Source organism: Chiloscyllium punctatum, chromosome 33 (genome assembly GCF_047496795.1).
Source record: "Chiloscyllium punctatum isolate Juve2018m chromosome 33, sChiPun1.3, whole genome shotgun sequence".
Classification (NCBI taxonomy): domain Eukaryota; kingdom Metazoa; phylum Chordata; class Chondrichthyes; order Orectolobiformes; family Hemiscylliidae; genus Chiloscyllium; species Chiloscyllium punctatum.
The window spans coordinates 4062559-4086449 of record NC_092771.1 but is presented as its reverse complement, the minus strand read 5'-3'; the positions used below and the strand labels follow the sequence as shown (position 1 = coordinate 4086449).

General features: G+C 40.1%; 1 protein-coding gene across 4 annotated transcripts in view; it reads right to left on the bottom strand.

The window, feature by feature from the left end:
• The window catches only part of tjp1a (tight junction protein 1a), a 193181-nt gene that overhangs the window by 28852 nt on the left and 140438 nt on the right, over positions 1-23891 (bottom strand). For 3 of the 4 annotated variants that reach the window (XM_072552729.1, XM_072552730.1, XM_072552731.1), the window contains exons 14-22: positions 21200-21384; positions 19505-19600; positions 17092-17174; positions 16789-16999; positions 11370-11470; positions 10255-10596; positions 6654-6923; positions 3565-4437; positions 107-207 (exon numbers count right to left, since the gene is read on the bottom strand). In XM_072552729.1, the coding sequence (XP_072408830.1) occupies positions 107-207; positions 3565-4437; positions 6654-6923; positions 10255-10596; positions 11370-11470; positions 16789-16999; positions 17092-17174; positions 19505-19600; positions 21200-21384 (2262 nt within the window). The remainder of the gene's footprint in view (positions 1-106; positions 208-3564; positions 4438-6653; positions 6924-10254; positions 10597-11369; positions 11471-16788; positions 17000-17091; positions 17175-19504; positions 19601-21199; positions 21385-23891) is intronic. The other variant, XM_072552732.1, reaches the window with a different exon arrangement.

The window sequence follows — 23891 nt, the reverse complement described above, 5'->3', positions numbered from 1 at the left end:
AATTGGCTGTACATATATTAATACAAGTCCTGCAAGTCTTTTTTTTCTTTCATCAAGATGCAACAAAGTTCTTTCACCAACCAGATGTCAAATATAACAGCTGCACCTGTATAAGTGCGAAGGTTTCTCCTGTTCTGGTGTTGACTGAATAATTGACTTGGAAGGAGCGACCGGAACTAACACAGGCTTAGGAGCTACTTCAGGTGGCTGTAATAAGAAAACACACAATTTGAAATTGAGCATTTCTGGAACCAAGTTCTATACATAGGTTTAAAATTGTGCCCAAAGTCAAGCTACAGCCAAAGATCTTTTAAAAAGAACCTTATAATGAGAGATATTTCAGAAGCTGCTAATAATCAACTGTTCTACAAGGAAACGGAGGATTTCTGCCAAAAGTTTGGATTGGCTAACGTTTTCTTTTTCGGAACAGAATTAGTTCAGGAAGATTAACTGAAGTGTATCAGATATGTGGTTTTTGCTTTGTGCAGTTTGTACTGTCAGGCAATGTCCTATCAAAATCGAAAATATTTAGGAAACGGAGTCTTCTAAAAGTCTGCTATGTCTGCCTGTTCCAAAACCTAAGTCACATTCAGCTCTGCTTAGCACTGGGGATCGGGTCTGTTGCAACAGTTTCAGTTGGTGACTCAGAAAAATTCGGATGCTGCAAAAGAGCAGTTTCAGGGTCAATAGTTAGCTTGGGAAGACAAAAGAGAAGCAAACTCTGTTAGATGAATGCAATTAATGGTGCTTCTGAGGGCAACTGAACTACACAAGTTGCATAGCTCATAGAATCCCTACAATGTGGAAACAGGCCATTCAGCCCAACAACTCTCCCAACCAGACTCACTCCCTACTTTATCCCTGTAACTCTGCATTTCCCATGCCTAATCACCTAACTTGCACATCCCTGAACACTATGGGCTATTTAGCATGGCCAATCCACCCTAACCTGCACATCTTTGGACTTTGAAAGAAAACTGGATCACCTGGAGGAAACCCAGGCAGACAGGGCGAATATGCAAATTCCACACAGACAGTTACTGAAGGCTGGAATTAAACCTGGGTCCCTGGCATTGTGACGCAGCAGTGCTAACCACTGAGCCATCATGCCTAGGGCTCAGGTAAGTCCTAGAGCAGCTGAATGACTTTGTGGGGAGGGCTCAGAGGTATTAGGTGGCATGATGGGCTCAAAATGAGAACAGTTCAGTCAGTAGAGAGTGGGGATTGAGAGTCCACGAGCAATATTTGACCTGTGCAACAGAGCGCAAATAAAATCCAAAGGAGTGACTAGCTTTGTGAAACTCATTGTGAAAAGTTGGAGAGTTGGGCTGACATGCGGATTCCAATAATTCAAAGGAACACAGTTCCAGGAAAACAAGGTGAGCAATCAGAACATGAGCAATTGTTGTGGAAGTCCATGATAGAGAAACGGCCTCAAAATCTGCAAGGCAGGGCAGGGCATTAGAAGTAAAGAAACATAACTGCCTTGGAGATTATTTGATGTATTCTGAGGGGTGCTTGGCATTTGTTTGCTATCCATATTTGCCTCACTAATTTTGGGATATTAGAATACAAATCATATCTATATTAGTACATACAAATATTTCCTTTCAATAACCTCTTACTTGACTAGATTTTACCGGTATTTATAATAAACTAGTTATTCTTTGTTGAAGGAAATCTGGCTGAATTGGCCATAACACCCTGGCTAAATTTAAAATTTCTGACTCGTAGTAGATTGAGACCAGAAAGGAGCTGGTGCACTTCAACCTTAGTTGTACTAGCAACCTAAACAATGGTAGAAAGGATCCACTTCCATCAACAGAGATAACAACCAGGGAGCATAGATGTAAAGCCAATGGTGGGAGGTTGAGATGGAAGTTGAGAAAGAAACGTCACTTAGGAAGTAGTGGGCATCTGTAATTTACTACCTGAAAGGATGATAGAAGCACCCTAAACACACTTGCAAATGCACTTGAAATACTGTGACCTACAGATCAAGGCCTGGAAGACAGAAAAGCACATGCAATCTAATCCTGTCAGTGAAGACACAGTGGAGAGACGGTCTCATTCTGAGATAGATTTTACCATGAAGTGCAGCAGCAATGCCTATTGCCCAGAGAATTGCAGCTATTGTGCGATTATACACAGCGCCAGAGACCTGGGTTCAATTCCCCCCTCAGACAACTGCGTGGAGTTTGCACATTCTCCCTGTGTCTGTGTGGGTTTCCTCCAAGGTGCTCCGGTTTCCTCCCACAGTCCAAAAACGTGCAAGTTAAGTGAACTGGCCATGCTAAATTGCCCGTAGTGTTAGGTGAAGGGGTAAACATAGGGGAATGGGTTTGGGCGAGTTGCTCTTCGGAGGGTTGGTCTGGACTTATTGGGCTAAAGGACCTGTTTCCATCCTGTAAGTAATCTATACTAATCTAATCTAAACAAGAATTCAAGTTAAATAGAAGAAAATGAAAGAAAGAAGGGTCATGATCACATCCAACCAGCATTCAAATGGAAATCAATGCATACAACATGAGTATTGCTGGTAATATAGAATTAGATAAATACAAAAGGTTTTAATCAAAATGTGCGCACTAAATATTCATAAAATATTTTTAAAAGAAATGTAATTGGTTTAAGTCATAGAATTGTGAATGTGCAATTTCATATAAAACACTAAAGTGGAACTACATGGCTGCGTCAGCTTTGAAATATACAGAAGTGGCCCCTTCACCAGCTCAATTAACCATATTTTCTCCTCTATGGTGATGGATGTTCTGTATTTCTAGCAATTTTTTTACAACTCCAAAACTAGAACTTTGCAGGATTTAAACCAAATGCGGGGGAAAATAAAAACTTCTGGCACAAAAACTTCTGGCACAGACAATTGAGGTGCTTCACACAACTTAAATACTTAAACCACATAAGGTCAGTAGAAATGTTTAAAAGAAACCTGGATGGGTATGATAGGAAAGGTTTATAGGGATATGGGCCAAATACTGGCAAATAGGACTCTCTTAATTTAGGATATCTGGTCGACACAGATGAGCTGGACCGAAGGGTCTGCTTCCATGCTGTACAATTTTATGACTCTATATGCTCCTCAGAAAAGCAACGTTAAAATTAATTTTAGAAAACAGCAGGCTTCTTTGAGAAACAACGCAGAAGTACCAACACTAGTACATGTTGTGGAAAGGCACATTTTGGTGACAGCAGTCAACAACCACAAATTCGAAGAAATTGAATTTCTATGGTCAGTAACCTGAAAGAATGGCTTAGTTTTACAATATATTTGAAAGCCATAGCAAGCCTATCACATGAATGTTCAAAATGTATTCCCAAGGATAGGTACATGAATATTGGATCACGGGAATTCTTTCTCCTAAGTGGACTGCAAGTTGGTGCAAAGGTTCCATGCTAAATAAAAGGCAGGGCTTGATCAAAGCTTAATCAAAGTTTTACATTGGAAGTTAGAGTATGATCCTACCAAGAGGCATAGGAAAAGCTATGGTAAGGGCATAATTAGCTTTAACTAAACTAGACATTGCTGCTTTTGATGACTTTACTCACCCTCACTGAAGTTATTTCGGTGGGGTCCTTGGCCTTTGATGAAATGGACTTTTTACTTTCAAACAGTTTCACTCGGGTAAGCACTGATTGTGGCTTCATTGCTGGATCCACATCCTCATCAACATTTGGCTTTATGGGTGGTGGAGGCAATGGCTTACTAACAGAATGTGCAGACTCAGCAGCTTTAGAGTGAGGAGGTGGAGGAGGAGGAAAGGTATCTGTGTTCTGGACCAGTTCAAATTGCTGAGGGAGGGAATTATATTCTTGGGATCGGCCCTGGTCATAGCTTCTGACTTGGGACTCAAAAGACTGCTGTTGTGATTCCGGAGACCTGGAGGTTGGTGGATGAAAAGCTTGAGGATCAGGTTCGTATTGAGGACGAGGATCATAGCTATGAAGAGGTTGATCATTGTAATGTGGCTGTGAAGGTTTGTAGCTTTTAATTGGCTTTTCATAACGTGGCAATCTATTCTCATAGCCTGTAAATGGCAGCTCTTCATGAACTGGATGGTAGTCATGATCTGGATAATGTTCAGTGTGCTTTGGATCATAGTCAAGTGGATGCTGGTCCTCAAAATAAGGTGGAGGTTGGTCATGTTGAGTAGGTTTTTCGTTATAGTGTAGCCACTTATCACTGTAACCACGTAAACTTTCCTCATAATGCGATACAGGTCCAAAACTTGGGGAGAGCTGCTGCTCATATTTTGTTTGAGATCCATTTCTATAACGTGTCTGTTCCTCAACATTCTGATGTTGTGGTTCATAAACTTGTCGGTCTTTATCAATTCTCAATGCAGGATGGTTGCCTACTGGCTGCTTGATGTCATAACTTTGCCTTGGAAGTTCGCTGTTGTACGAATCTTTTTTGTATATCTACAGAGCATAGAGGAGTTAAACATACAGTAGTAATGGGCATTGCATAAGTAATGATGCAAAGCAGTTTAAAGAAAACAAAAACCTGCAGCAGTTCCATCACCAAATCCAGAACAAAATACATTAAGATTCAAGACATACACCCTTCATCAAAGCACATGCTCTGGACGATATAGAAGAAAATTCTAACTTGCCTTCCTGAAGTGATGGGTCTACTATGCACTTCTAGAAATCTATTTTTGATTTTCAATATTTGCTTGCTTGCTTTTGACTTTATAGATGTGAAGAAAGTTTCTTTCCAAATTACTTTGTAAAAATTTGTCCAGAAAAATGTTTTAAATGATACTGGAACATTTTAAAATCAACTTGAAAACATATACACCCAAGAATTTCAAAGTAATGAAAGACTTCCAGAATTGCAAAATTTAGAAGTTGAAAGAAAAAGCTGATGTGTTCAAAAATATGATATAATAAACTAAACTCAAGATGCTTAGGCAGTATTTGTCGACAGGTATGAATTGGACAGGCATAAGTTTAGCATGGAACTTACATTATGCAAATTTAAATTGGAATGTAAAGGTAAATGCAGTTTAGAAGCTTCATAAATTATTAGGAGCTTTAAAAAAATTATGTCCAGTAGACTGTAAAGTAACTTATTTATGGACAGGATGAATTGTCACCTACCTTTAAAATTGTTTTGTTTTACTTATGACAGTAAATGCTGGAAGTAGCATTGGGTTGGTCAAAAGGTTTTTAAAAGGAAGCTGAAAACATCATGGCCACCAGTGAAAGGTATTCCAACAATAGTCATTGGAGAGTTGCAATAAATGGGATAGATGTTAAGTTACAACTAGTGAAAGTGGCTTTTATTTTGAAAGGCCTCAATTCAAGCTAACAAGTTAATTTCTCTTTTAATATATGCATATTGCGATGCTGAAGGTGGGGCAGAGGCAGCTAATATCATCAGACTGCCGACAATGCCCTTCGATTCCAAGGGCTGGAGTCCATCAAGGGGACATATATCAAGTGCTCAATGCAGCTGATGGAACGGAGTTTAATTTTAAGCATGAATACTGAAGAACATAAGTAAACAGATCTGTGAAAAGATTGATTTTACATTGCATGACAGAGTCTGCTGGCACATAGAGGAACTCTGCCAGTCAGGGAGAACCAGAGGGTGATTTTAGTAATCACAATCTCAAAACAACTAAGTTAGAGAGTCAAGGATACCAAACTTTGAAATGATTTTCCACTGAGCGCAGCTGCCTTAAGTTGTATCTTTGTAACATTATTTGAAAAGTCTTTTTTTTTAAATGGGTGTTCTGAACAAAATCAAAATTTAAATGCATTTGTTGAAGTAGCAGATGAAGTATTTTTTAAAAACTAAAAATGAACTTTGGCAGCTTCTACCTTAACTGATACAAAAACATGACTCAACTGATCAATAGAAAGGTTACAATTGCAGACCAATTGCTAAACTCATATTTTAGAATTCAGTCCTGTCTCCTTCAACAGTCCAAGTTATAAGGATACTGAAGCAACTGCCCTGAAAAGGATCCGAGAGAGTTAAATGTAAACAAAACACATATTAGCAAACATGCTGATGCTTGTAATTAAAATCAGAATCCCCTTTGATCATGCCACAGCAAGGCTGTTCGCAGTCCATGAAAGGTACAGACAGTAGCCCACATAAAATATCTTCTAAGAGGAGTTAGAAGGAAGCAACTACAGAAAGCTTTCAAAGAGCAAAGGTTTCTAAGCAAAAGTTCAAGGTATAGGCCAAGCCAATTAAATTAGTATAAAAATTTGTTAAAAATTCTCAACACAATGGAAAACTTGGGAGTCTGGTATCGATTACATCAACTTAATAATTAATTTTAATTAATTAGTATGCCGGGTAACAGTTTTGGTTCGAAGAGAGAATTTTCTGATTAAATACCAAGTGTTAGTGCAGCTCCCTTATAATATTCAGTGAATACTCTACCGCACAGTATTTACAAAGCATGTCAGTAACATTTGTAGGAGGAGTTTAGACAACAACTTTTCTATTCCCTCTCCATCATTAAAGATGGCCATTGGTCGAATGAAAACACATATTTGGTCTGGCCTCTAACTTCAGCAATATGATCAACTACAGAGGCAAAGCAAGTGATTGAGCAGAAGCAAGCAGAAGCTCCATACATATGGCGTGCCAAGGAATTTACAGCAAGCGGTACCTTTGTTGGTTCTGCAGTTCGAGTTGCTGTCGGTTCTGGATCTCTCAGCCTCTCAGGACTGATGGAATCAATAACATGAGGTAGTTCAGGACTGGGTTTTCTGTAAGGGTCGATCTGGGACTCAGGGCTGCTGTGGGGAGGAGGAGCATTCTCCTCTTGTCTCACATTACTTAGGTCTACTATGGTATTGACTCTAGAGGGCACAGTCATCACAGAAATTGATTCAAGCTGCTGGGATGGATTAGGGACTGCAGAAGGAATATCTGCTTTCTGTGAAACGTCCAAGATAAAATAAATTATTTAAATAGAAACTTTTGTCTACAAGGTGCATTGTTGGCAAAACAGATGTTGACTTAACTTTCAAATTACTCTGAAATAGTTATTTCAATCACAATAAGCATATTAATTAAAACAGAAAATATTTAACAAATAGAAGCTAATTCCTTACTGCAAGATTTCACAAATTTATCATCAAAGTTAAAAACAAACATCTGGCAAGTATAAAATTCATTCTTAACAGAATTATAACTAGGTTCAATAATGTATGCATTAAAATATTAGAAGTAGTAACGTGACACAACTGGAAAAGAAACTCATCCTCTTCAAGAAGAGACAGAACGGCAGTGGGAGTAGAAGCAGACTGGTGCATCAGTTTTGCTAACCCAATTGGGCGGGACAGTGCCTCAGCGGTTAGTTCGGTAGCCTCACATCGTCAGGGACCCAGGCTCGATTCCAGCCTCGGGTGACTGTCTGTGTGGAGTTTGCACATTCGCCCAGTGTCTGCGTGGGTTTCCTCCGGGTGCTCTGGTTTCCTCCCACAATCACAAAGATGTACAGGTCAGGTGAATTGGCCATGCTCAGTTGCCCATAGTGTTGGGTGCATTAGTCAGGGGTAAATATACAGGGTAGGGTAATGGGTCTGGATGGGTTACCCTTCAGAGGGTGGGTGCGGACTTGTTGGGTCAAAGGGCCTGTTTCCATACTGTAGGGAATCTAATGTAATCACCTAATGACAAGGTACACAAGCTTTAATAAATGGAATTTTAAGGTATCTTGGACTAACTTGTAAAACTGTATATCTTCCAACAGGTGCACTGTAATCCTGATCTCAATTAAATAAAATTACTGTTGATGACTCCTGCCTGTTTATAGTAAACTCAGTCTCTGCCTCTGCAGCTTATTTTTGAAAGGAAGGATAGAGGAGTGAAAAGAAACAGTCTGATGCAAAATTATACACACATATAATGGGCTTTTATATTGGACAGCTTTTGGTTTGGAGTTAAATAATGTACTATATGATGCAGAAAAATCTTTAATGATGTTTTTATTTTTAAAATCACAATGAACTGGTATGTTAAAGACTTAGAGAATAATTTGTACTAACAGGGATTTGTGATTGAATTCTAAGCAATTTTCAAATGAACTTTTCTAGCAAACACAAGTTAAGCCCTGTGACTCAATATGGAGTTATTGCTGGCACATTCTCTATTACTTCAAGTTTAAAAAAAAAGCATGTTTTGTGCATAACTAATTGGCCAAACAGCAGCAGTTCTGGGTAGCAGATCTACCAAATACCCTTTTAGAACCATGCACTCCTATCGGATCACCCTACAAAGACATCCCTTGGTAAATTTTCTCAGCTACTAGGCCTTGTCCAATTACTCGAACAATGACAGAAGCCAACTAACTTGTCCAAAGATAGAGAAATTCAATTCAGGTGCCTGAAAAATTCTGCTTCCCTCTTATCCTGCAGCAGTTGATTTGCTAATCACTTCATCTTCATTGATCTATATAAACCAGAGTTTCCTACCAACACCACAAGTGAAAAATATTAATCTTTCGGAGAGACTCACCTCTGTCCATTTCTGTAAGCCACCCCACTGCTAAACCATTCTCAGAGCCAGACTCAGATTTCTAATCTTTCTCGTGTCCCACTCTAGATTTCTCCTCCTCAAATGCTGCCCACTTTGCTAAAACCCACTTCTGACAAAAGCTTTTGGTCACCCCATCCTATTATTCCCTTCTTTGCTGCTGAACAAAGATGTATTTTGTCAAAAGCTTTCGGTCTTCAATTTATCAGGACGTTTCACAAGAATGTAAATTCAAGAGGAAAACCAACATGTATACTGCATTAACATGGTAGGAAAGTGGACTCTGACTGGTAGAGGTGTTGCCATGAAGAACGCACTAAGTCGTGATGATTGACAGTTAACTTCTAAGCTTTGTTTAAATTTTAAGCTATGCGGGCTGATTTTCATTTGTCTAGGCATTTCCCTGAGAAATAAATCAGTGGATGGTTCACACTTATTTTGTTGTGTGGAAACAGATGTAGGCATGTTCTCAGTCTGGAGAAAAAATAGCGTCTTGTGCATTAATATGAACTGTTTCCAGTACACATAAGAACACCACACTATGAACCTGAGTGATAACCTTAAATTGGTTGTCAATATAATTCTTTGAATGCTCAGGATTATCTAGCTAATGTTGCCCAACTGTGGAATTTAGTATTGAACACAGCGTTGCAAGTTTTGCAATCGCAGGCCATCAGGGTATGGTCTATACCTCACCTGCTAACAGCCAAAGGGATGCATTGTTGGTTACAAGGCACCAATCTCTGGGACATACAGCCTAAATACTTACTATTCCACAGGCACGGAAATTCACATACCACATTAATTATTTGTGAGATAGCCACAAAGCCTTTTTTGCTTGACATCAGCACCCTGTTAATAGCAAACACCATCTGTGGTTCCCAAAGATTGACAGATCATATCAAATAGCACATCCCATCAGCTCTTTGCAATAAGCAAGGTACTAACCATAACCAAACAGGCTGCCCTTGTGTAACTCACAACAGTTCTAATATTAGATGCGATTCCGTAGTTGGACCATATTGGATGAGTCACACCTAATGTGCAAAGACCTACACTCTCAGTCAACTTAGAATTGTCAGTCGGGCTCACAGAGAGGCATACTGTGTGTACTGGAAGCTATTAATATACAAGGTTCCATTCTTCATAAATAGAAAGAACAATGAATATGCCCTGCATCTGTTTCAACTCAATAAAATAGGTGGTTCATTTCTCAGCATAATGCTCTGACCAGTCTGATCACACTGCCTGGTTTAAAATTTAAACAAAGCCTGGCAGTTAATTGTCAAACAGCACTGATGGGTGTATTTCCAAGGCAGCATCTCTGCTGATCAGATTCCACTTGCCAACCAACCTGTATTCTCCTCTTTCCCAGCATATGCATCGGTTCTCCTCAAACTTATATTTCTGGGAGAGATGTCCAGATGAGACCAAGCTGAAAGACTTCAACAAAAGGTACATGTTTTTTGGCAATACTCAAAATCTGTACTACAAATATACAATTTCCTTCTGCAGTTTGATGTTCATTTTTACCTCATGGCCATGAGGGACCTGGGAACTGTTTTCTACATTGAAAGATGCAAAGTAAATTCAATGCTTAACTTACCATACAATTGCTAAAACAAGACTTTCTAAATAAAAGAGACAGAATTCTAATAAGCTTTGCCTTTAACATAGTATATTACCACTTAATCAAACACATCTAACTACTTAAATCAGAGTGAACTCACCTGTTGATTAGGCAAAGGCTTGTACACAGGAGAGTCCACTCTCTGAACTTGTACTGGATAGGCTGGGAAGGCCGGCGCCATTGACTCAGAGTGCATCATTGACGAATCATCTCGTACAGGTTCTGAGGACCTAGTTATGGCAGATTCTGTAGGACCAATTTCATCGTTGAGAGTCTCATCCAATTCTTGGTCAGTATAGGCACCACCTTCAGTATCTGTGTCATCATAATCTGAAGTGTGTCTACTATCTGTGCTGTACATAGAGTATTCACTGCCTGGAGCTGACAAATATGACAAGCGATCATCGTGCAAGTCAAGATCATCCTCTGCTGTACCATCAGCCTATAAAAAGAACAGTCAAATCACACAATTAAACAAATATTACACTTGGCAGTAAACAAGGTGTTTTGTTAACATCCATTGACCAGCTGGATTATTAGAAATGTGAAGGACCTTCCTCTTCTTAAAATCCTGGAAAAACTGGTGTGCATGCATACGTGTTGGCAGGGGCAAAGTTCTTATAACTTTCCAGCAGGAATATTCACATCATTCTTCATGCATCTGACTTCATTCATGCCGTTTGGCCTGAGATCATTCTATAGTGATCAGGTGTGGGAACACTGGTTAATTTACCTCCCCCCCACCACCATGTGATCGTGCACCAAGTGTTATCCACCTTCTCAACAATTTCAAATCTTGCAACTTATTGGTGTGCTTCAGTATCCCTCCAGTCATCAACTTTCTTAACAATATAAATACAAACAAATTTCTCAGGAATGCTTCCTGGAGTTCATACACTCAGATTTCAAACACCAAAACACTAACTGGTTCAAAAACTCCCCTGCCTGTCTTCCCAAAGGAATTGGATATGTAATGTTGCAAATTCTTTATGTCACAGCATAAAACAGGAACTTGCAGGAAGAATACTAGTCATTTCTTATAATCTACTCATCACTGACAATACTGGCAAGGAATTTATATAGGTACAGGCAATAAAGCAGAGTGAGTCACTGCCTACTCATGACATTATGCAGTGGGGAAGAGAAGAAAAAAAAAGAGATTTTAGTATAACATTGTGCAGTTTTGATTTAAATTATAATAAATTTTCATCCTACCTTGCCCTCTGAGACCCAAACTAACTGGCTCTGTTGCTGCTGAACAGATTCCTTCAGAGCCCCATACCAGCCTTCGTTCATCGAATTCAAATTGATGGTAGCTGTAAAGAGAAGTTGTGGAATCTGTTACAATTTCAGTTACTTACGAAAATTCTTCGATCAATGATTTGGAGATGCGGGTGTTGGACTGGGGTGTACAAAGTTAAAAATCACAACATCAGGTTATAGTCCAACAGGTTTATTTGGAAGCACTAGCTTTCGGAGCACCGCTCCTTCGCCAGCTGGTTGTAATTATATTCTTATGCTCCACAACCACCTGATGAAGGAGCAGCACTCTGAAAGCTAGCGCTTCCAAATAAACCTGTTAGTCTATAACCTGGTGTTGTGTGATTTTTAACTCCTGGATCAAGATCTTCTCAAAGTCCTTTGATCAAGACCTCTACAAAATCAGATTCCATCGGCACTTCCTACAAAATGAAGTTGACCTTGTACAGAAGCAATATGGGATAGTTTTGCATCAAGGTAAACAATGCACTCCCTCTTCCATTAGGGGGCACATCAGAAATATTCCAACTATTCAATTGTAAGACCAAAGAATATAAAAGCAGAAAAGCCATTCAGCCCACTGAATCTGCTAGCCATTCAATGAGGTTATGGCTTATCTGATAGCCCTCAACACTTCTCTTTTTGCCCCATAATCCTTGATTCCCTTACAGATTAGAAATTTGATAATCGCAGTCTTGAATGTACTTAATGACCCAACCTCAATTGCACTCTGTGGAATACCATAGATTCACTAATTCAAGAAAATAAATTCCTCATCTGTGTCTTAAATGGGCAACTACTTACTCTGACATTATGTCCTCTGGTCCAAGACTCTCCCATAAGGGGCAACAACCTCGCAGCATCTACGCTTTCAAAAGCCTAAGAATTTTCAATAATATTACTTCTCATGCTTCTTAACTCCAAACAATAAAGGTCAAACCTACTCAACCTCTCCTCTTACAAAAATCCCTCTATGTCTGGATCCATTCACTGAACATTCTCTGACAGCCTCCAATTCCAGCATATCTTTCCTTAGATAAGGAGCCCAAAACTGGTCACAGTATTCCAGGTGTGGTCTAACTTTTACCTTGTATCATTTTAGTAAGACGTCCCCATTTTAAAACTCCATTCTCTTTGGAATCAAACCCAACTTTTTTTCTGACTTCCCCATTTATCTGCTTGACTTGGATTATGATTTTGAGTGTTATATGCAAGGACTCCCAAGCCCCCTCTGCTGTAGATTCCTACAGTCTGAATAATATTCAGCTCAACTGTTCCTATCAAAGTGCACAACTTCACATTTTCTTCTTCTGCAAAATGTTTGCTCACTCAACCTTCCCATATATCTCCACACACTTTGTGCTATCCTACTTGCCTTCCCACCTACTTTTGTCATTTGCTAACTTAGCAATAGTACAGTGGTTTCCTTCAAGTCATTAATATATATGGTGAAGAATTGTGGTTCCAATGCTGATCCCTGTGGTGATCCACGAGTTAGATATTGACATCCTGAAAATGCCAACCCTTATCCCAACTCCTGTCATCTAATAGCTAGCCAGTGCTCAATTACAACTTTTATTATTCTTACACAGATGATCTCTCTACATTTTTGTTCCTCAATTTCCCTTTGACTATCGGGAAATGTAGTACTGTCCGATTAAGGTGACTATCCTCCTCTTATTTCCGAGTTCCACCCATATAGCTTCACTGGATGACTCCCCAGGAATATCATCCAAGTACAGCAGTAATGCTTTCCCTAATCAAAAATGCCATTCCCCTTCCTCTCTTGCCTTCCTATCCTTCTGTAGTATTTAAACCCCAGAACATTGAACTGCCAGTCCTGTCCCTCCTTCAATCATGTTTCTGTAATAGTTATGATGTCCTAGTCCCATGCTCCCATACATGCCCCAAGTTCATCTACCTTACCTGCAAGACCCCTGCAATGAAATAAATGTAGTTTAATCCAGAGTTACCTCATTTTCAGACTTGGTCTTGCCTGCCTTTTCGAATTAACTTGCTCTTTTTTTAAATTCAGAACCATCCTCATCCGTCTTTCTATTCTCACTACTTAGAATCCCCCGAACTTCCCGATCAGTTCAAAGACTCCCGAATAGCATTAACAAATTTCCCAGAGAGGAAATAGGTCCTTCCAGTTCAGGTGAAATCCGTCACTTTTAAACAGTTCTTTTCTGCCCAGAGATCCCAGTGATCCAAAAATCTGAATACTTGCCAACTGCACTATCTTTTCAGCCATTGATTTATATGCCCTATCTTCTTATTCCAACTTTCACTAGCACATAGCATTGGGAGTAATGAAAAAATTACTACCTACCTTTAAGGTTCAGCTTTTTAACCTTCTACCTTACTTCCCATAGTCACTCTGCAAAGCCTCAACTCTTTCCCTAACGATGTCATTCTTACCAATGTGTACAGCGACTTCCAGTTTCTCACTTTCCCCTTTGATAATTTGCTGCAACCATTTTGTTGCAGCCTTGACCCTGGCACCAGGGTCAACGTACCATCCTGAATTCATGTTCATGTCCAGAGAATCTCCTATGTGATATCCTAGGATGCAACCCACCAAGTTGAGGGAAATCAACTTTTATGCCGATTAATTTCCTCAGTACATTTCCTCCACTAACAGTCATTTAATTATTTCCTCTTATTCTTTTGCGTCTTGATTAATTAGTATTGCTGAAATGTTATGTGTCCTTGACCATGAAGACTGATGCAAAGTATTTACTCAAATGCTCTATCATCTCCTGGTTCCCCAGCCTTATCCTTGAAGGGGCCTATATTGACTTTTGGTTCTCTTCCTTGTTATATATTTAGAGAAGCTTTTGCTGTCCATCTCTGTATTATTTCCTAATTTACCCTCGAAGTTCATCAACTTCAGCTTGAGTTTGTCTTTCAAGATCTTTTGTTGATTCTTAAAACTTTTCAAACATCTGACCTACTAACATTACATGTTTCTCTTTCACTGTCATGCTGTCCTTAACTTCCCTCACTTAAATATCGTTAAGCTAAGTGATCTAGATTTAACTATTCTTTGTTCTTAAAATAGGTTTTTTTCAATGTTTCAAAGAACAAATAACTACAACATATTAAACAAGTCTCAATGAAGAAAAGGCTTTCCAAAAGCACAAATTCAACAGGAACAAAATTCATAACTTCCCTCCAACACTTTTAAAGAATAGACCATTGATAAATTGAGTAATGAACTCTAACACGGTGGCATTCATGAGTTCCTAACTCACCCAAGATCTACAAAGGCAACTATGTAAAAGAAGAAAATTAGTCACAGCTATGTACCTTGGGGATTTAAGCAGCTACTGATTGGAATTTTCAATCAAAATTGGAATCAAGCTGTAATAACCACATCCTGCAAAGCATAGTGACAAGTTGTTGTGGTTCTGTTCGCCAAGATGGGAATATGTCTTGCAAACGTTTCGTCCCCTGTCTAGGTGACATCCTCAGTGCTTGGGAGCCTCCTGTGAAGCGCTTCTGTGCTGTTTCCTCCGGCATTTATAGTGGCCTGTCTTTGCCGCTTCCAGTTTTCCGTTCGAGCTGTCCGCTGTAGTGGCTGGTATATTGGGTCCAGGTCGATGTGTTTGTTGATAGAGGCATGGCACTCATCCACAGACTCTAGGAATTCCCTGGCTGTTCTCTGTTTGGCTTGCCCTATAATGGTAGTGTTGTCCCAGTCGAATTCATGTTGCTTGTCGTCTGTGTGTGGGGCTACTAAGGATAGCTGGTCGTGTCGTTTCGTGGCTAGTTGGTGTTCGTGTACACGGATCGTTAGCTGTCTTCCTGTTTGTCCTATGTAGTGTTTTGTGCAGTCCTTGCATGGGATTTTGTACACTACATTAGTTTTGCTCATGCTGGGCATCGAGTCCTTTGTTCTGGTGAGTTGTTGTCTGAGCGTGGCTGTTGGTTTGTGTGCTGTTATGAGTCCTAGTGGTCGCAGTAGTCTGGCTGATGTAGTGTACAAAATCCCATGCAAGGACTGCACAAAACACTACATCGGACAAACAGGAAGACAGCTAACGATCCGTATACACGAACACCAACTAGCCACGAAACAACACGACCAGCTATCCTTAGTAGCCCCACACACAGACGACAAGCAACATGAATTCGACTGGGACAACACTACCATTATAGGGCAAGCCAAACAGAGAACAGCCAGGGAATTCCTAGAGGCATGGCACTCATCCACAGACGATCAACAAACACATCGACCTGGACCCAATATACCAGCCACTACAGCGGACAGCTCGAACTGACAACCGGAAGCGGCAGAGACAGGCCACTATAAATGCCGGAGGAAAACAGCACAGACGCACTTCACAGGAGGCTCCCAAGCACTGAGGATGTCACCTAGACAGGGGACGAAACATTTGCAAGACATATTCCCAGCTCGGCGAACAGAACCACAACAACGAGCACCCGAGCTACAAATCTTCTCCCAAACTTTGAATAGTGACAAGTATCTGCTTCATGATGGATGCTGTTGCATTACAAATATCACTTTCCTTCATATCGATAATTATTAGACAATTATTTTTTCTGCTTTTCTTGAGATACTTCAATGTCCATTGACCTCATCAAATTTCTCAACCACAAGCTACCTTTTGGTGATATCACCAAAACATATATCCCAAATATGCACGAACAGCAAGACATGCTTCTGTATCACCATCTCTCTGAATACATTTATTGTGTATGATAAGTCACACTGCATGACTGACATCTAATAATGGATCAGCCTGAAATCACAAACACTGGCTCCTAAATATCAAAATCAACCCTTCTCCTGGATCACCATTTAAGGTTGAATCAGATTGTTTATAACTCTGGAGATGATTTTCTGATACCACGTCCGCTTTACCATCAAGTTCACAAACCATCATCTTTGAATCTCTATCCAACTCTCAGCTCATCTGCTGCAGAAACCATCATCCATGCCGCTGTTATTCCAGACTGGATTACTCCAGTGCTCTCCCCTGGCTGGCCACGAATGCTATATCCCTGGGAACCTATGCCCAGCCAAAGCTCTGCTGCTTGAATTCTAAATAGCAACAGATCTCATTCATTTATAACCATTTGCACCTTGACATATATGGGTTTCTGTCTTGATTTTAAATATTCTATCCAAATGAGAAAATTTCAGAAATATTTCATTGCCTGCGTAGCAAGTTAAAATCATCTGACATCATGAAAAATGGATAAATGGTGGCTGGCTGATAATAATATTTAAAATTATATATGAATCTACTCCATAAGATTCAGTATAATACAAATATAAAACCCTCAATTACACAAAAATCCAGCAATATTTGCTATACATTTAGGAATGGTGTATTATACTCACATGTGAATAGATGATGATTGTTTTTACGTAGTTTCAAAGCACGCTCAAACAACTTTCTAGCACTCTTTCGGGACTCGGGACAAAGTCTTTGCCGCATGATCTTAACACCTTGTTTGGAATCAGGATTTAGGAAAATTACGATTGGGTACCACTGTGCATAATTCAAACGGTCCACTGCATTTGGAGTAATGTCCAATACTGCATGCTTATCCTAATGTAACACAAAGGCAAATAGACACTTATAAATATGAAGTACACCTCATTTACAATCAAAAGTTGCTTAGACACAGGAATCAACCTTACTCTGTCAATGACTTGTTTGATTGTATGTAGTCGAATAATTCCAGAACTGCGTTGATCAGTGCCAGCATCTCTAGGCTCACTCCCTGTGATCAAATAATGCCATTTGAAAAGCAGAAGAGTTTAAAGTCAAACAATTAAACTTTTGTCTCATTTCCAATTCACTTAACTCCCCTTCATTCATCAGAATATTATACATTAAAGCAGTAAACAATTTAGCCCGTCAAGTCTATTCCAGCTCTTTCCAAGAGCAATTCAGCTAGTAGCTCTTATACAGAGGATGAACTCTATTTATGCAATTTTTTTATAACTCAAAATGGTGCTGGATTGTAACAATACATTTTTCACTACTTTTCTAAATACATGACAATACATAAATAACTCAAATAACCAATTCTTCATCTCTCCCTCTTATTCTACAAATCTTATCTTCAGATGTTTATTTACTTCTGTAATCTGTCAACCACCATACCTCAAGCACTACAATCCATAAATACCTGAAGAGAGAATTTTAGTACTTAGGCTGGGTTGTTTTCTCAGCTCGGGGTAGGACAGTGGTTCGCACTGCTGCTTCGCAGCACCAGAGACCCAGGTTTGATTCCAGCCTCAGTCTGTGTGGTGCTTGCACATTCTCCCAGTGTCTGCATGGGTTTTCCCCAGGTGCTCCGGTTTCCTCCCACAATCCAAAGATGGGCAGGTTAGGTGAATTGGCCCTGCTAAATCGCCCAGTGTTCAGGGATGTATGGTTAGGTGCATGAGTCAGGGGTAAATGTATGGGAATGGGTCTGGTTGAGATACTCTGAAGAGTGTCGTGTGGACTTGTTGGGCTGAAGGGCCTGTTTCCACGCAGTAGGGATTCAAAAGGATGTTGAGGAGACAGCTAGATGCAACTTACAGGAGCTTAAAAGGTCTAGACAGTGTGAATAGAAAAAGTCACTGCTCTGCTTAGTCTAAAAGATCTAGATGCAGGTACGGTTACAACATTTAAATGTCATTTGGACAGGTACATGATTAGGAAGGGCTTAGAGGGATGTGGGCCAAACAGGTAAGTTGGACTAGTTTAGTTTTGGAAACTTGGTCAGCACGGGCAAGTTGGGTTGAGGGGTCTGTTTCCATGTTGGATGACTGTATAACCAGGACACCATAGATTCAAAAGGAGAGGGAGGAGATTTAGAGGAGTTACAAAGGGAAATATTTAATCGAGCAAGTGATGGGGATGTGGAACTAACTCACTGTCTGGAAACAGTGGCAGAGATAGAATCCCTCATAACATTGAGGAAAAAAAGTGAATAGGCACTCTAAGACAATACGACCAAGAGCCTGAAAGTGGAATTTATTTGCATAGCTATTTTCGACCAGTGCATACATATTGAGCTGAATGGCTTTCTTCCATGCTGTAAATTTCTGCAATTCTAAGAAAATATCAATACGAATGGGACAAAATTGCAGCAAATTCAGTTCCGTGAAATGCAAGTATGGGCTCTGCAAAGGAACTACCTGCAAGACTGCATGTGCACTGTAGCTTGAAATTAGATCTAAACCTCCACTTAGCAGTTTGAAACATTTGGGTTGACTCATACTTAGAACCCTTGGTTAATTGCAGGTTGCCTTCAGACAAAGGGACGCTAGGAACTTGAACTAAATTTCAAATTATAAAACACTGTTTATTACTTAAGCACAATTCGACTTGTTTGGACATTGAGTTGTGTGCCACATCTGGCCTAGAAAAGATTCATCAGGTCATTGTTAATCTGGGGGAGGAGTAGGACAACAGGAAATATGGGATTAAAAGACATTTATAGTTCATAGGACTGATACATATATAACTGACAAAAGATTAAAATTGAAAAAGTTCAGCTTAACTCAATGTTGGTATAAAATGCAGCATTGCGAAGTCTCACCTAAATGTAACTTTGGGATGAATTACTTTGCAATATGATGAATTACAAGAAATATCCAGTTTTTAGTTGCATATTTTTATGGTTATTAAGAAACACCAAGGTTAGTACCTGATACACACTGCTCCTGGAAGCTAACACATTGGCAGGCATCTGTGTAAGTCTCTATCATAATGATGATAGCTCTGCTCAAATAGCCTCAGCTATGAAATTTAATACCCATGCTCACTTGAATTATGGCCACTTGAATGAAGTATCAGAGGACAAACCTCACTTAAAAAAACATTCCCCAACACCAATCATTGCCAAGAAATGCAGATAAAGACGTGCTGACTACAAAGGCATGCAATGTAGAAATAGTCATAGATTTCAAAGGAAAACTGGATGAACTTTTGAAGGGCTATGTAGTAGGGGAGTTGAACCAGATTGCAGTGAGAAGCCAGATTAATTTTGATGGCCAAATGGCCTCCAGCGCAGTAAGTGACGATGATTTTAAGGAACTGAACAGAAAATCTTACTTGCAATTTCGTACAAATCTGGTTCTTCCCGTGCAAGTTTCTCTCGAGCAACATCAGCAAGAGGTCCAAAGATGACTACTGGCCGCAGGAAACCAGCTTTTAAAAAAGATAAAGTTTGTGAGAAGATTTATAGCTTGGGTGCTCATTGTTGTGGTTCTATTCGCCGAGCTGGGAATTTGTGTTACAAACGTTTCGTTCCCTGTCTAGGTGACACCCTCAGTGCTTGGGAGCCTCCTGTGAAGCACTTCTGTGATGTTTCCTCTGGCATTTATAGTGGTTTGTCTCTGCTGCTTCCGGTTGTCAGTTCCAGCTGTCCATTGCAGTGGCCGGTATATTGGGTCCAGGTTGATGTGCTTATTGACTGAATCTGTGGATGAGTGCCATGCTTCGAGGAATTCCCTGGCTGTCCTCTGTTTGGCTTGTCCTATAATAGTAGTGTTGTCCCTGTCGAACTCATGTTGCTTGTCATCTGCGTGTGTGGCTATCCACGAAACGACACGACCAGCTATCCTTAGTAGCCACACATGCAGATGACATGCAACATCAGTTCGACTGGGACAACACTACAATTATAGGACAAGCCAAACAGAGAACAGCCGGGGAATTCCTAGAGGCATGGCACTCATCCATAGATTCAATCAATAAGCACATCGACCTGGACCCTATATACCGGCAGCTGGAACTGACAACCGGAAGCGGCAGAGACAAACCACTATAAATGCCGGAGGAAAGATCACAGAAGCGCTTCACAGGACGCTCCCAAGCACTGAGGATGTCACCTAGACAGGGGACGAAACATCTGCTACACAAATTCCCAGCTCAGCGAACAGAACTTTAAAAAAGATAACCCAAAATTATCATAAGCAATATTGTACATTGTATATTATAAATCACTGTTCATTATTTAAAGACAATTTGACTTGTTTAGACATTGAGTTTGCACTACGTCCGGCCTAGAAAAGATGAAAAAAGCTATCTTTAATTCAGGGGAGGGAGGAGGACAGGAGGAAATATGGGATCAAAAGCATTTACAATGTATAGGACTGATAGATGTATAACTGACAAAGATTAAAAATGATCTCAAAGACATCTGCACATCAGTGGATTTAATCATTCCAGGATTGAACATGCAAATCAGGCACTACAATAACAATCATTTACATGTCTTCATTTAAAAGTGTTTTGCTCAGCAACACACAAAACTGCATAAAGTGGTAATCATATCCCCAATCTGTTGGTAATCATATCTCTAGTCTGTTGGGAACAGTGACCAATAATGCTACAATAGGAACAGCAAGTATTTTGATGTACTCCATCTGCCGGCTCTCTACTTCCTGTCAACTGTCTGAGGGAGGTATGGCGTACTCCTGCCCTGGTCAGGGACCAGGTAAAGGCAAAACCTTTGAGATTATACCAGCTTCAACAATCCTCAGTGTTTCCCAAAAGGATGAGGTATTCATTTATTTAAATTAATCACTTGACCTAATACTTAAGAGAATCAATATTGATTGGTTCGATTACATGTGAATTAAGTTTAACTGTCCTTTCTAAAGGAAATTCTGATGAAATGGAATTGATTTCACGTACTCCCATCGAGAACAAATTATGAAGAAAATGAGGTTGACAGGGTCTCTCCCCAAGTGAGCAGAGAGTGATTTGCTCACCCCAGTAAACATTCAGTTCCTTTCCCTTTACCTTCTCGAAGGACTACTCTCTCATAAGCTGGAAACTTGGTATGAACTGGCTGAGCTGCAAGATCTTCTCTGCTTTTTCTCAAATTTCTCTTTGAACTACGAAGTCCACGAAACCGCCAAAAGTCCGCCCGATCCCCACCAGCAGTCTTGGGTAGTGTGTACTGCACACTAGACATCTGTTCAGCTCTGGTTAGCACAATGTATGAAAAGTACATAATATTAATCAAGTTACTCAGTAGTTAAACCATAGATCTAAACAATGACTTGATGCTGGAGTTAATCTTTTTCTTGAGCACTTAATTTGTAAGGAGACCTCAGTTATCTGTAAGAGTAAAGGGGCAGTTATGGTAGGAGATCTTAACTTTCAAAACATAGACTGACACTGCCATTGTGTTAAGGGCTTGGATGAAGAGAAATTTGTTAAGTGTATACACAAATATTGTCTAACACAGTATCTGATGTCGATGTATTGATGAATGAAGTTGCATCTACTCTTGGGAATTAAAAAGTTACTGAGGTGTCAGTGGGGGAGTATTTTGCAGCCAGTGACCATAATTGTACTAGTTTTAAAGTAGTGATGGAAAATAATAGATTAGATCTAAAAGTTGAGGTTTTAAACTGGAGGAAGGCCAATTTTGACAGTATTAAGCAAGAATTTTCAAACCTCAATTGGGGGCGGATGTTCGCAGGTAAAGACAGGGGGCTAGAAAATTGGAAGCCTTCAAAAATGACACAGTAAGAGTCCAGAGATAGTAAGTTCTTGTTAGTGTGAACGGCAAGGCTGGGAGGTGGAGGGAATGCTGGATCACTAGAGAAATTGAGGTTTTAGACAAGAATAAGAAGGAAGCATATGTTAGGTATATACAGCAGAAATCTAGTAATTCACTAGAAAAGTATAAAGACAAGTAGGAGGAAATCAGGAGGGTAAATGAGGACATGAGGTAGCTTTAGTGAATAGGGTTAAGGAGAATCCAAAGGGATTCTACAAATACATTAAGGACAAAAGGATAACTAGGGAGAGATTAGGCCCCTTAAAGATCAGCACAGTCAACGATGTGTGGAACTACAACAGATGGGGGAGATACTAGATGAGTATTTTCAATCAGTGTTTACTGTGGAGATGGAGATGAAAGATAGCGAACGTGGAGAAATAAATAGAGACATCTTGAAAAATGTCTAAAATGTATAAAGGTGCATAAATCCCCAGGACCTGATCAGGTGTACCTAGAGGGGTATGGGAAGCTCAGGGAAGAGATCGCTGGATCTCTTGCTGCAATATTTCTATCATCGATAGCCATAAGCAAGGTGACAGAAGAGGGGAGGTTGGCTAACGCGGTGCCACTATTTAAGAAAGGTGGCAAGGAAAAGCCAAGGAACTATACACCGGTTAGCCTGACATTGGTGATGGGCAAGTTGTTGGAGGGAATCCTGAGGAACAGGATTTATATGTATTTGGAAAATCAAGGACTGATTAGGGATAGTTAACATTGTGAGACATGATTTCCCATGCACAAACTCTGACAAAGTAACAAAGTGGATTGATGAGGCAGAACAGTGAACATGATCGATGTCAAACGCCTACTGCAGTCCATAAATTTCCTCATGATAGGCTGGTTAGCAAGGTTAGGTAACACCAGAAAGGGAGAACTACCTATTTGAATATGGAACTGGCTCAAAGGTAGAAGACAGAGGGCTGTGGAGGTTTGCTTTTCAGACTGGAGGCCCATGACTAGCAGAGTGCCACAAGGATCAGTGCTGGGTCCACTGCTTTTCATCATTTAAATAAATGATCTGTACGTGAACATAGGAAGTGAAGTAAGTTTCCAGATGACACCAAAATTGGAGGTGTAGTGAATAGCAATGGTTACCTCAGACTGCAATGGGATCTTGATCAGATGGTGTTTAACTTAGATAAATGTGAGGTGCTGCATTTTGGGAAAGCAAATCTTAGCAGGACTTATACACTTAATGCTAAGGTCCTGGGGAGTGTTGCTTAACAAAGAGACCTTGGAGCGCAGATACATAGCACCTTGAAAGTGGAGTCGCAGGTAGGATAGTGAAGACAACATTTGGTTTGTTTTCCTTTCCTGGTCAGAGCATCGAGTATAGGAGTTGGAAGGTCATGTTGCGGTTGTATAGGATATTGATTAGGCTATAATTGGAATACTGCATGCAGTTCTAGTCTCCCTGCTAAAGGAAGCACATTGTGAAACTTGAAAGGATTCAGAAAAGATTTACAAACATGTTGCCAGGGTTGGAGGGTTTGAGCTATAGGGAGAGGCTGAACAGACTGGGGCTATTCTCCATACATCGCAGAAAGTTGAGACATAACTTTCTAGAGATTTATAAAATCATGAGGGGCACAGATAGGGTAAATAGACAAGATGTATTACCCTGTAGGAGGAATCCTAAACTAGAGGGCGTAGGTTTATGGTGAGAGGGGAAAGATTTAAAAGAGGATGAATCTCTGCTATGTCTCCTGAATTACTTCCAGAAACTCTTGTCATTGCTGCTCCACTGTCGTTCGTGCTAGGCTCCTAACCCAGTCGATTCCATGCAATTTTCATTGGAGGGAGTGCTGCGTGTATGGAATGAGTTGCCAAATAAAGTGATGGAGGCTGGTACGATTCCAACATTTAAAAGGCATCTAGATGGGCATGTCATTGGAAGGGTTCAGAGGGATATGGACCAAA